The following is an 11,472-nucleotide window of genomic DNA, read 5'->3' on the forward strand; positions in this document are numbered from 1 at the left end:
CCCCCCTCCCTGCCTTCCACCTCCTGCCACCTGCTGGAGCCCACCCTTCCCGAGCCATTCACTTCCTGCACGCTTGGCCCACCTGCTCACTCCATGGGTCCTTCTCCTCAGCCTGTGGAACACAGTCAAGCTCTTCTCATCCTCAAAAATTAATTCCTTAACCCTGGGCTCACAAGGCCATTGTCCTGCCAGCTCCTTTCCCGTCACAATCCGGAGAATTGTCTGTGCTCCTTGTGTCTCACTCTGCAGTTCCTATTGTTCCCCACAACACGTGGTCACTAGTCTCTCCCACCTCACTGAGGGGGTCACTGGGGTCCCCCAATAGCTAACTTTGGAGGCTGCTTGTCACCTCTCCTGACCTTGGGGGTAGGATGTCTCTCCTTGCTGATGGGGCAGCCTCCATGATGAGATCAACTCTGGGGACACCTGTCTGCAACAGTCCCAGCCCTTGGTTTCTGCTGCACCCAAAAGAGCCTCTCTAGACCCCTCTCCTACCCCCCACAGTGGCCAGGGCCTGCCTCTTCTCTGGGGTGACTACCCTCTAGAAAGGACCTTGGGCCCTCACTCTGTGAGGGTCTGAGCCGTGACTCCTCGGAATTGCAGGATCTGTGTTACGCACTGGTCCCCCACCCTGCAGGTACCCGGTCATCTTGTCCATCGAGGACCATTGCAGCATCGCCCAGCAGAGGAACATGGCCCAGTACTTCAAGAAGGTGCTCGGGGACACACTCCTCACCAAGCCCGTGGACATTGCTGCTGACGGGCTCCCCTCACCCAGCCAGCTCAAGAGGAAGATCCTCATCAAGGTAGGGCTTTGGGGGCCCCACTCTTCCGCCCCAGCTGTGGGTCCAGGCCTGGGTGAGGAGGTGGGGCTCTGGGCCTGGGCCTGGGAAGCCACGTCGTGGCCTGTCCCCCACAGCACAAGAAGCTGGCTGAGGGCAGTGCCTATGAAGAGGTGCCTACGTCCGTGATGTACTCTGAGAACGACATCAGCAACTCCATCAAGAATGGCATCCTCTACCTGGAGGACCCCGTGAATCACGTGAGAGCTGGGCCTGGCTGGGCCTGAGGGGCAGGGTGGTGAGAGGGCTTTGTTCACAGGCCTCGCTCCCGCCTCTTCTAGGAGTGGTATCCCCACTACTTCGTTCTGACCAGTAGCAAGATCTACTACTCCGAGGAGACCAGCAGTGACCAGGGCAACGAGGACGAGGAGGAGCCCAAGGAGGTGAGGGGCTGGCCCAGGGCCGGGGGCCGGGCTGGGGTCAGAGTCACCGAGTGTCTCTGCCGTCGCCCTCTGCCTTGCAGGCCAGTGGCAGCACAGAGCTGCACTCCAATGAGAAGTGGTTTCACGGGAAGCTCGGGGCAGGACGGGATGGGCGGCACATTGCCGAGCGCCTGCTCACAGAGTACTGCATCGAGACCGGGGCCCCCGACGGCTCCTTCCTCGTGCGCGAGAGCGAGACCTTCGTGGGCGACTACACCCTCTCCTTCTGGTAACCCTCCCAGCGCGTGCACACGTGGATCCAACGCCGGCAGGGGAGGCCAGGTCCCACAGTGCGTCACGCGCACACACGCTTGCAGTTAGCGCGGAGCCCCTAGAGGGCCGCCCCCACCTGAGCCGTCCGCAGGGTGTCTCCTGCTTGAGGCCTGGTGCCTCGCTGCGGGTGGAGCGTGGCGTGTGGCCCGGCCTGCTGCTCACTGCCTCCCCGTGTCCCCTCAGGCGGAACGGCAAAGTCCAGCACTGCCGGATCCACTCCCGGCAGGACGCAGGGACCCCCAAGTTCTTCCTGACTGACAACCTCGTCTTCGACTCACTCTATGACCTCATCACACACTACCAGCAGGTGCCCCTGCGCTGCAACGAATTTGAGATGCGCCTCTCAGAGCCCGTCCCGCAGACCAACGCCCACGAGAGCAAAGAGTGAGGGAGGGGATGGGGACGGGGCAGGAACCCGGGGGTGGTGGCCGGGTCTGACTCGGGCCAGTCCACAGGTGGTACCACGCGAGCCTGACCAGAGCGCAGGCCGAGCACATGCTGATGCGCGTCCCCCGGGACGGGGCCTTCCTGGTGCGGAAACGGAATGAGCCCAACTCCTACGCCATCTCCTTCCGGTGAGGGGGTCCCCCTGGGGGGCTGGGGCGGTGCGGGCACGCCTGGTCTGGGCTGCCCTGACCCTGTGTGGCTGTTCGGTCCCTGTCAGGGCTGAGGGCAAGATCAAGCACTGCCGCGTACAGCAGGAGGGCCAGACCGTGATGCTGGGCAACTCAGAGTTTGACAGCCTCGTGGACCTCGTCAGCTACTACGAGAAGCATCCCCTGTACCGCAAGATGAAGCTACGCTATCCCATCAACGAGGAGGCACTGGAGAAGATCGGCACAGCGGTGAGAGCCTGGGAGGCAGGGCGGGGCAGGCTGCACCTGACGGTCCCGGGGTGCTGTGGATGTGGGGAGCAGAGAGGCCCGGGGGCTGCGGTGCTGCTGGGAGGGCCAGCTAGCCCAGCTGGAGCCAGGAAGGCATCCTGGAGGGAGTGGCCTCTGAGTGGCGTCTACAAGGACAGGCACAAGCTGGCCGGGTGAAGAGGTGGGGGCAGGCGTCCAGCAGAGAGATCCCCGTGGGCCAGGATGTGGGGTGCGGAGGTCCTAGGGCTCACACGGGGAGAGGGTCTGCCCGGGGCTGGGCGCAGACCAGACTCTGTCCCCAGGGCAGGGGTGCATAGGCTACAGAGGCGCGGCTGTGGAGGGAGACCAGTGAGGGAGGAAGGCAGGGCTGTGGGGCGGGGCCCCAAGGGCTCTGGGCCAGGGGTGTGGCCCTGGGGAAGAGGAAGGGGTCCAGCGCAGGAGGTCCACTTGAGACTCTTGTCCTTGGACCTGGGTGGCCTAGGCGCGGGCTGCCGCCTGCTGAGGCTGGGGTGTGAGAGAAGTGTGCTGGGGGCCTGGGGCAGGCGCAGGGGGGCTTCAGGAACCGAGACTTTGGAGCCGTGGGCGCGAGGGCAGAGAGAGGAGGGGTGAGGCCAGGCCCCTGAGGTTGGGGGACCCTGGTGGACCAGGTGCGTGAAGGCAGCAGACTTGGTCCGGTGAGGAGGGGTGGGGACACGGAAGCCAGCAGCCTCTTTCCCCTCTGGGCGTTAACAAAGCCCCTTCTGTCCCGTTTCCAGGAGCCTGACTATGGGGCCCTGTATGAGGGCCGCAACCCCGGCTTCTACGTGGAGGCGAACCCCATGCCAACTTTCAAGGTGCAGCCTCGGGCTCTGGGCACAGGCAGCTGGGGAGCATCTCCAGCTGCCTGGGGCTTGCATTCTCTGCTCAGGGCCACCTGCGGTCTTTGGGGAGAAGTGGTTTGTGGTCTTCCGAGGCCAGAGAGGGGGTGAGAGGTGTGCGGTTGGTGCACGACCGCGTCTCTCCCGGCGCCGACCCCTCCTCAGCCCTGTTCCTGGGGGTCAGCAGCGACCCTTCCAGACTACTCCCCGGGTGACCCCCGTTTTCTCCCTGGGGGCAGTGGGGTGGGGGTGGGGCACGCTGGCCGGAAGACGGTGTTCTCTGTCCCTCCCTTCCTCCCTGCCTCACCTTATGGAGCTCTGTCAGGGCTTTTTTCTAAGGGGTGAGGAGCTATGCCCTCTCCTCGCCCGCTTTCCTCAGCGGCCATGGGGCCTGGGAGGAGACCCCTTCTCCTGCTTTGCAGATGAGCGGTGACGGGGTCCCAGGCCCCCTGCAAGCCTTCCGGTCCCCGAGGAGGCACTCAGCACCCTCAGACACTCCCTTCCTAGCCTCCTGGCCTGGCTCCTGGGGCCCCGGGCAGGGGCTTGCAAGGTTCTCCCTGGACCCTGAGGAGCTTCCCTGGCAGAGGCCCTGCTCTCCTGTTCCATCTGCCCTGGAGCCTCCCACAGGCCCGGGCTGAGGACGGTAGTGAGGCTGGGTCACTGGCGGTGGCGCCTGAGCCCCAGCTGGTCAGCCCCAGCGCATGTGCGTGCAGCCGCAGGTCAGGAGAGGAGGCGGAGGGCCTGCCTGCTTTGACCGGTGATTCTTTTCCCTGCAGTGCGCCGTCAAAGCTCTCTTCGACTACAAGGCCCAGAGAGAGGACGAGCTGACTTTCACCAAGAGCGCCATCATCCAGAACGTGGAGAAGCAGGAAGGAGGCTGGTGAGCCAGCTGAGAGCCCGTGGTGCGGGGCCAGGCATCCTGGGCGCCGGCGGCGTGGACAGTGAGAGGGGCTTGGGCGGCACGGGCCTGCACGGGCCCCGAGGTGTACCTGCAGGGCTGCCTTCCTCTGGGGGGGTTGGGGTGGATGCTAGGGGTCAGCATGCTGTGGCTTCCCCAGGTGGCGTGGTGACTATGGTGGGAAGAAGCAGCTGTGGTTCCCGTCGAACTACGTGGAAGAGATGGTCAGCCCTGCGGCCCTGGAACCTGAGAGGGAGGTGAGACCAGAGCCCCGTTGGTGGGACGGGGCTCCCGTCCCCAGACTCCCTTCCTGTGCACATGCCACCACGGGCAGGGTCAGCGTGCCTGTGCATGCACAGTCCCTCAACGTGCGGTCCCGTCTGCCCCGCCGAGGCCGCGGTCTCTGATAAACGTGGGCCGCTCTCGTGCGTTCACACGCTCGCTTGTCAGATGTATTTCCCGTGTGGGCACAGTGGGCTTGCTGACCGTCCGTGGGCTTTGCCTTCCGCAGCACTTGGACGAGAACAGCCCCCTGGGGGACTTGCTGCGGGGGGTCTTGGATGTGCCGGCTTGTCAGATAGGTGAGCCCCCAGCCCCTTCTCTGCCCCTTAGGGTCACGCAGTCCCTGGTGGCCCTCTTCAGGCCCCAAGGGAGAAAGCCAGTGGCCGGACCCCTAAAGGCTGCCCTCACCCTGAGCTCTCCCCATTCCTGGATACACTTGACGCCCAGGCTCCCTTCTTCACCCCTGGCCTTGACCCCTGCGTGCTCGCCCTGCGCAGGCGCTGTGGAGGGTGCCGCTGGCGAGCTGAAGCCCACAGTCCTGATGGGCTGGTCCCTGGGTTGACAGAGGCCTGGGGACGGGGTGGGTTGGGGCACGTGGCCCGGAGTGGCAGCGACTTATTGCTGGTCTGCAGCGTTCTCAGCTGTGAAGCGGGCCTGGCAGAGCAGTGCCGCCTCCTCACGGGGTGTGGGGTGGGGACTCAGGCACGTCTGTCCCCAGCTCTGCGCTCCTCTCCCTCCCTCCCTCCCAGCCATCCGTCCTGAGGGCAAGAACAACCGGCCCTTCGTCTTCTCCATCAGCATGGCATCGGTGGCACACTGGTCCCTAGATGTGGCTGCCGACTCACAGGAGGAGCTGCAGGACTGGGTGAAAAAGATCCGGGAAGTGGCCCAGACCGCGGATGCCAGGGTGAGAGCCTGCCAGTGGCCCTCAGAGCAGCGGGGCAGCCCCGGGTGGGCAGCCCCCGCTGCTAGGCAGGGATCGGAGGAAACACACGTGGTCGGCGGTATGGCATGTTGAGGGTGTGTTGAGTTTGAGGTACCTGTGGGACGTCCAAGTGGCCCTGCTCAGTGGGCTTTTGGATACCAAGGGCAGAGGTGAGAGGACAGGTCGTGGGCTGGAAGCAGGAGTGGGTGCCCAGGGGCTTAGGGATGAGGTGGTATAGGTTGGGAACCAGGTGTGACCTTTGAGGATGTAGGTTTCAAGAAAGAGAGGCAGAGGGGTCTGATGCGCGGAGGGCTGCAGAGCAGACAGGCAGGGTCAGAATCTGAAAGTGCCTGTTGGAGTTGGCAGCAGCCGTGTCAGGTCGTGGTTGGGTGGGGTGGCAGTGGGCATCACGGAGCGTGGAAGGCAAGGGCGCAGCCTCTGCGGGGCAGGATGGTGGAAGAACGCGGAGCCCAAGCTGGGTCGGAAGGACCAGCCTCTGGAGGAGGGAGGCTCTTCCACTGAGCCTGGGACAGAGGAGGAAGTGCTTGCCAGGGTGTGGGAACTCCTGCTCAATGCCACCGCAGTCATTTGGGGTGGGGTGGAAGGCCTGCAGTACACACCTGTGGCTGCTTTGGAGAAAGGACACCCACGAGCCAAGCCGAGAGGGCTGGGTGCTGAGGATTTTGTCAGAGCAGGGCCCGGAAGGACAAGGCAGAAAGGACCAGGTGGTTGAAGGGATGGATCCTGAGGTCTGGGCTGAGAGGGGAAGGAAGAGTCTGAGAATAGGAGCCCCTTCTGGAAGGAAGTGGGCCTCCAGGGATCAGAGGAGGGGATGGGGGCACTTGTGAGTGGGACTCCGTAGCTGAAGTCTGGCCACAGCGAGTAGTAGGTGGTTGTGTTGAGTGAGTGAGGGGAACAAAGGGGTGAGGCTTCTGGGCCAGGGTGGGTGGGAAGGATGACGGTCCTTAGGACACAGAAGATAAGCCCAAGTCCCCAGCGAGGTCACAAGGAAATGGGGAGGCGGCCTGTGTGCCTATGTGAGGGAGGCTTGGGTACCAAATGGTCACAGCATCACTGCAGGTGCATCCAGCTCAGGGCCCTGGGGTGTCACTGGGGCCCGGTTGGCGGTGAGGATTCCACTCTCCTAAGTCTTGGAGGGCACGTGTCCTCAGGGGCAGGGAGGAGAGAGGACGTTTCTGAGGTGAGACTGGGGACAGACAGTGGGGTCTGGAAGGTGTGGGTGGGCATGCCCCAGGTGGCTGGGGGCTTCCCTCTCCTGGCGGGGGGGAGGGAGGGGTCCGGAGGGGTCCCGCCTAGGCTCAGGGCCTGTGTGTCACCAGCTCACTGAGGGGAAGATGATGGAGCGGAGGAAGAAGATCGCCCTGGAGCTCTCCGAGCTTGTCGTCTACTGCCGGCCTGTTCCCTTCGACGAAGAGAGTAAGGGTCTGGCCCAGGGGCAGTGCGGGGGGTCTGGCCCCCAGCAGCGCCCGGGTGGGCGGGCTCTGTGAGCTCTCTCCCTGTTTGGCCCAGAGATCGGCACAGAACGCGCCTGCTACCGGGACATGTCGTCCTTCCCGGAAACCAAGGCTGAGAAGTACGTGAACAAGGCCAAAGGCAAGAAGTTCCTCCAGTACAACCGGCTGCAGCTCTCCCGCATCTACCCCAAGGGCCAGCGGCTGGACTCCTCCAATTACGACCCCTTGCCCATGTGGATCTGTGGCAGTCAGCTGGTAGCCCTCAACTTCCAAACCCCAGGTGAGGAGGTGGCCCATGGGGCGGGGTCCTGCCAGGCAGCTGGGCTGGAGTCCACTGTAACCCGGCTCTTCCAGACAAGCCTATGCAGATGAACCAGGCCCTCTTCCTGGCCGGCGGGCACTGTGGCTACGTGCTGCAGCCGAGCATCATGCGCGAGGAGGCCTTCGACCCCTTTGACAAGAGCAGCCTCCGTGGGCTGGAGCCGTGCGCCATCTGCATCGAGGTGGGAAGGGGATGCTCTGCTGGGCTCGTTCCAGCGTCCAGGCCGGGGTGCTGGTTAACGCCATGGGGCAGGGGGCACTGGACTGTCCTGGAGTTCGAGGAAGATGTAACTGTCTTCTGAGGTGGGCGTGTAGCTACCAGCCTACCCCGTGGGGCTGGGCTCTGACCAGCACAGGCTGGAGGCAGCTGGCTAAGTGTGGACAGTGCTTGGCACTAAGGAGTCAGGCTATCCAGTAAGGCCAAGCCATGGAGAGCCACTGCCTGGCAGGAGTGGGCAGAAGACAGGCAGGAAGCTAGTGCCAGTGGTGAGCTAGCGGCCCACCGGCAGGAATCGGCTAGATGGTACTTAACTTCCTGGAACGGGGCTTGAGTGAGACGGAGGCCCCCTGCCGCCCCTCGAGGTCCCGGGGCTCGCTCTGTGGTCGCACCCTGGAGGCCCCTGGTGAGCAGCCGTGATGTGGGCAGCTTGGTGCTGTGGGGTTCAGGTGTGGGGCCTGAGCAGTCTTGGAGGGAGGAGTGAGGACAGCGTGGGGTGAACCAGGTTTCTCCCGGAGAGGAGCTATTTTTTTGTTCTAGGGGGAAGTAATTTTTAAATTTTCATGTTAAAATAGACATGGATTTCATGTGGAGTTGATTGCAAAAACTCACGTGAAAATTTTGGTTAAGGCTAGGACTTCTTCAAATGAACTTTTGCTGCGGCAGCTGCCTTTGGAGCCCTGATGACTTGAGGGACTTAGTGGGCGGTGTCCTTGGGGCCCAGCAGAGGGCGCACTGCCTCCGCCGGGTAGTGGGGACTCGGCATGAGTTGGGAGGACCATCCTGGGCCCATCTTTGCCTGCCTTACAGGTGCTGGGGGCCCGGCACCTGCCGAAGAACGGCCGAGGCATCGTGTGTCCGTTCGTGGAGCTTGAGGTGGCCGGTGCTGAGTATGACAGCGCCAAGCAGAAGACCGAGTTTGTGGGTGAGTCTCCTCTGCCCGCTCACCCTCCTCATCCTCCAGGGCACTGAAGGCCCCTCCGCACCTGTGATCCGTCCTCTCCTGGCAGCGGCCTGAGGCCTTTTGCCCTTGCTTTCGCAGTGGACAACGGACTGAACCCCATGTGGCCAGCCAAGCCCTTCCACTTCCAGATCAGTAACCCCGAATTCGCCTTCCTGCGCTTTGTGGTGTATGAGGAAGACATGTTTAGTGACCAGAACTTCCTGGCTCAGGCCACCTTCCCGGTGAAGGGCCTGAAGACAGGTGAGGACCCTTCCTAGAGACTGTGCCCCCCCCCCCCCCCCCCCCACCGAGATCTGCCTTGTGGGTGAGGGGGCTTTGCTCGCCTTCCCCTTGGGCTCAGGGCCAGGCTTTCTCCTCCTAGGATACAGAGCTGTGCCTTTGAAGAACAACTATAGTGAGGACCTGGAGTTGGCCTCCCTGCTCGTCAAGGTCGACGTTTTCCCTGCCAAGGTACCTGCGGCCAGGTGGGGCGGGGCAAGCGCCGGGCCCAGCCTCACCGGGGGCCAGGCAGCCACTGACCCCCCGTGCATCTGCCCCTGTTGAAGCAGGAGAACGGCGACCTCAGTCCCTTTGGGGGTGCGTCCCTGCGGGAGCGGGGCTGCGACGCCTCGGGCCAGCTGTTTCACGGCCGGGCCCGGGAAGGCTCCTTCGAAGCTCGCTACCAGCAGCCATTTGAGGACTTCCGCATCTCCCAGGAGCATCTCGCCGACCATTTTGACAGTCGGGAACGAAGGTGAGGGGGTGGAGGCGAGGTGGCCAGTGTGCAGCCTGGAGGAGGGGGCCTGAGAGACGGGAAGGAGTGGCTGGTCCGCCTTCGGTTCCTCTCCCTCCTGTTGGCCTGTGGGCTGTCCCCCTGGGCTGTAAGGCCCGCTGCTGGTAAGGACACTCTCCCCTTCCGTCCAGGGCCCCGCGAAGGACTCGGGTCAATGGAGACAACCGCCTCTAGCTGTGCCCCAGCCTCGTTGAGAGCAGCGGGTGCTGTGCACCTCACGGAGGGCCGTGGACTGGGTTCCTGGGAGGCTGCCTGCGTGGCAGCCTTCCTGGCCTTGCCGCCTGGAGCCTGGATTCCAGCAGTGGACGCTAGACGGAAAGCATGCCGTTAATGAAATGTATCACTCACTATTCGGGGCCTCCGCGCCCCAGCTCTGGGTGAAGGCAAAAACTGTACTGTGTCTCGCATTTAAGCACACGCATCTGGCCCTGCCTTCTGGAGATGGAGCCTTCCATCTGTGGGACCAGGACCACGGCCGCAGCCTCTCAGAGAGAGAGGCTGCCTCAGCCGGCGGCACGGGAGGCTCTGAGGGGCCACTGACATTCCTGAGAGGAGGGAAGGAGGAGCAGCTTTGCTGGGCTAGGGCGACGAAGTTTACATAGTCCTGCAGCTTTAAAACCACAGCCGGGCAGGGAGGGAGGGTAGGTGTTCCCGCAGTTCGGCCCTGGAGCCAGGGCGGAGGAGCACAGGGCCTGCCTGGCGAGGAGGAGGACGCAGCACAAGGGCACATTGCCCACGACCAGGAACACCACCCAGCCTGACAGACGCGGGGCCGCGTGGGCAGCCGGGCTGTGGAGGGTTGCCCCGAGAGGGCCAGCGGAGGAGGCCGAGCCCCGGGGTGCCACCTGGAGCGGGGACAGTGATGACGTGCCCAAGGCCACAGCAGCACCCCGGGGCCATGGGAGGACGAGGGCCCCGGGGCTGGACGCGCTGGGCTGTGGCGCCACCTGCCTGCGGCCTGGACGCAAGCCTGAAGCACCCGCTCACCAGGGTGGGCCTGTTCGTGGGCGCTGGATGTGCTGGGCGGCGACTCCTCCCACGTGGTCAGCGAGGACGTGCCTGCATTCACGCCACGGCCCCCGAGATCCACAGCAAGGCAACAGCTTGGTCAGGACGATCAGCGCCAGTGGGGCCAGCGTGGAAAAGCAGGTCACCAAGGCAGAGGTCAAGCTGGGCACTGTCCCCGTACGTTCAGGAAACTCCTGCACACAAGTAACGTGTCCTCCCTCAGCAAGGCACCCTCTGCAACCCCAGCAGGCTGGCTGTGAACCCCAAATCAGACCGAAGACCACTTCTTTCCCTGTTGCATCGAAAGACCTTGGATCTGAATCTGCCGGATGACAGTGCAAGGGGACGCTGTCTGAGATGATCTCAAGTATTTGAGAAATCATCGATCAGTCAAATCCTGTTAATAGACGTACATGATGTTGGAGTATGGAATTTTAAAGTTTATTTTTTGCACACACTATTTCTCGCGATCTTCGTTACTTCACATAGGATGTATGATTTTCTACGTCTTCCACTTTGACCTGAAAGCTGCTTGGTGAGGGGATTGGGGAAGCAGAGTGAACGAACTTATCTGTGCACTGTGGCAGAACTGTTATTTTTATGGATTTTACAGCTCAACTAACAGTGTTACCTTTTCAAGGTTTATATATACTCTTCAGAAGAACCACTGAGCCGTTAAAGCCTTGTTGTTATTCGAGCCTAATAGTGATTCAGTTTTCTATAGCTTACTTTTAGGATAGACAGTAAATTATTTAACATTATATTAAACTTTCCATATCATGGACTGTAAACCGAAGGAAATTATACAATTTCTGAGAAAACGTACTGATTTATTTAAACTAATTCTGAAGTTGTATTTGAAAGTATGACCTCACAGTCAGCTGTCCATAGCAAACATGTCTATATATGGTTGCCAACGTTTGGTTTATAATTTAAATGTTAATAAAAATTTTAAATTTTATTGGAAAAGCGTTCCTTCTGAAAAGGACTTTAACAATTAGAATTATTTTTCTTCTCCATGGTATTGTAATGACGTTCTGCTCCCCACCCTTGGATGGAAACGTCTGAGAGGAGAGCAGTGGGGGGCTGCCTGCCCCACTGGCAGGGGTCGATCTGGGATGTTAAGCACCGTCAGGAATGGGCGAGGCGGGGTGGGGGGGGGAGTGGGGAGGAGAAGACAGAGCAAAGCCTGTTCTGATGATGGAGGTTTCTTTAAAGGCAAGGAGAACACAGGATGCTTTCCCTCAGGAAGGAAAGAGGGATTAAGGAGCTGCCGGCCTCGTGGGGGACAGGCAGCTGGCGGCTGAAGGGCACTCACTGTTAACGCTCAACGGCAGTTTCTGTCCAGCTGGT

At 61.8% G+C, this 11,472-nt stretch overlaps 1 protein-coding gene and 1 pseudogene across 11 annotated transcripts in view; both read left to right on the forward strand.

Annotated features, from left to right (window-relative positions):
• The window catches only part of PLCG1 (phospholipase C gamma 1), a 34,500-nt gene extending 24,639 nt beyond the window's left edge, over positions 1 to 9,861 (forward strand). For 3 of the 11 annotated variants that reach the window (XM_089896898.1, XM_089896900.1, XM_089896899.1), the window contains 20 exons: positions 638 to 806; positions 920 to 1,042; positions 1,124 to 1,225; positions 1,306 to 1,493; positions 1,721 to 1,921; positions 1,993 to 2,112; positions 2,202 to 2,382; positions 3,156 to 3,233; positions 4,034 to 4,137; positions 4,316 to 4,412; positions 4,667 to 4,736; positions 5,187 to 5,344; positions 6,703 to 6,799; positions 6,893 to 7,117; positions 7,192 to 7,340; positions 8,186 to 8,300; positions 8,418 to 8,579; positions 8,701 to 8,789; positions 8,885 to 9,072; positions 9,243 to 9,860. In XM_089896898.1, the coding sequence (XP_089753024.1) occupies positions 638 to 806; positions 920 to 1,042; positions 1,124 to 1,225; positions 1,306 to 1,493; positions 1,721 to 1,921; positions 1,993 to 2,112; positions 2,202 to 2,382; positions 3,156 to 3,233; positions 4,034 to 4,137; positions 4,316 to 4,412; positions 4,667 to 4,736; positions 5,187 to 5,344; positions 6,703 to 6,799; positions 6,893 to 7,117; positions 7,192 to 7,340; positions 8,186 to 8,300; positions 8,418 to 8,579; positions 8,701 to 8,789; positions 8,885 to 9,072; positions 9,243 to 9,285 (2,659 nt within the window). In that variant the 3' untranslated portion in view covers positions 9,286 to 9,860. Of the gene's footprint in view, positions 1 to 637; positions 807 to 919; positions 1,043 to 1,123; positions 1,226 to 1,305; positions 1,494 to 1,720; positions 1,922 to 1,992; positions 2,113 to 2,201; positions 2,383 to 3,155; positions 3,234 to 4,033; positions 4,138 to 4,315; positions 4,413 to 4,666; positions 4,737 to 5,186; positions 5,345 to 6,702; positions 6,800 to 6,892; positions 7,118 to 7,191; positions 7,341 to 8,185; positions 8,301 to 8,417; positions 8,580 to 8,700; positions 8,790 to 8,884; positions 9,073 to 9,242 lie in introns of all 11 variants that reach the window. The other 8 variants (XM_089896905.1, XM_089896907.1, XM_089896906.1 and 5 more) reach the window with 5 other exon arrangements.
• LOC111184285 (biogenesis of lysosome-related organelles complex 1 subunit 4-like) lies at positions 9,553 to 11,080 on the forward strand (annotated as a pseudogene).
• Positions 11,081 to 11,472: the final 392 nt, after the last annotated feature.

Source organism: Delphinapterus leucas, chromosome 15 (genome assembly GCF_059928025.1).
Source record: "Delphinapterus leucas isolate spDelLeu-1000000601 "Yukka" chromosome 15, BTC_Dleu_Yukka2, whole genome shotgun sequence".
Classification (NCBI taxonomy): Eukaryota; Metazoa; Chordata; class Mammalia; order Artiodactyla; family Monodontidae; genus Delphinapterus; species Delphinapterus leucas.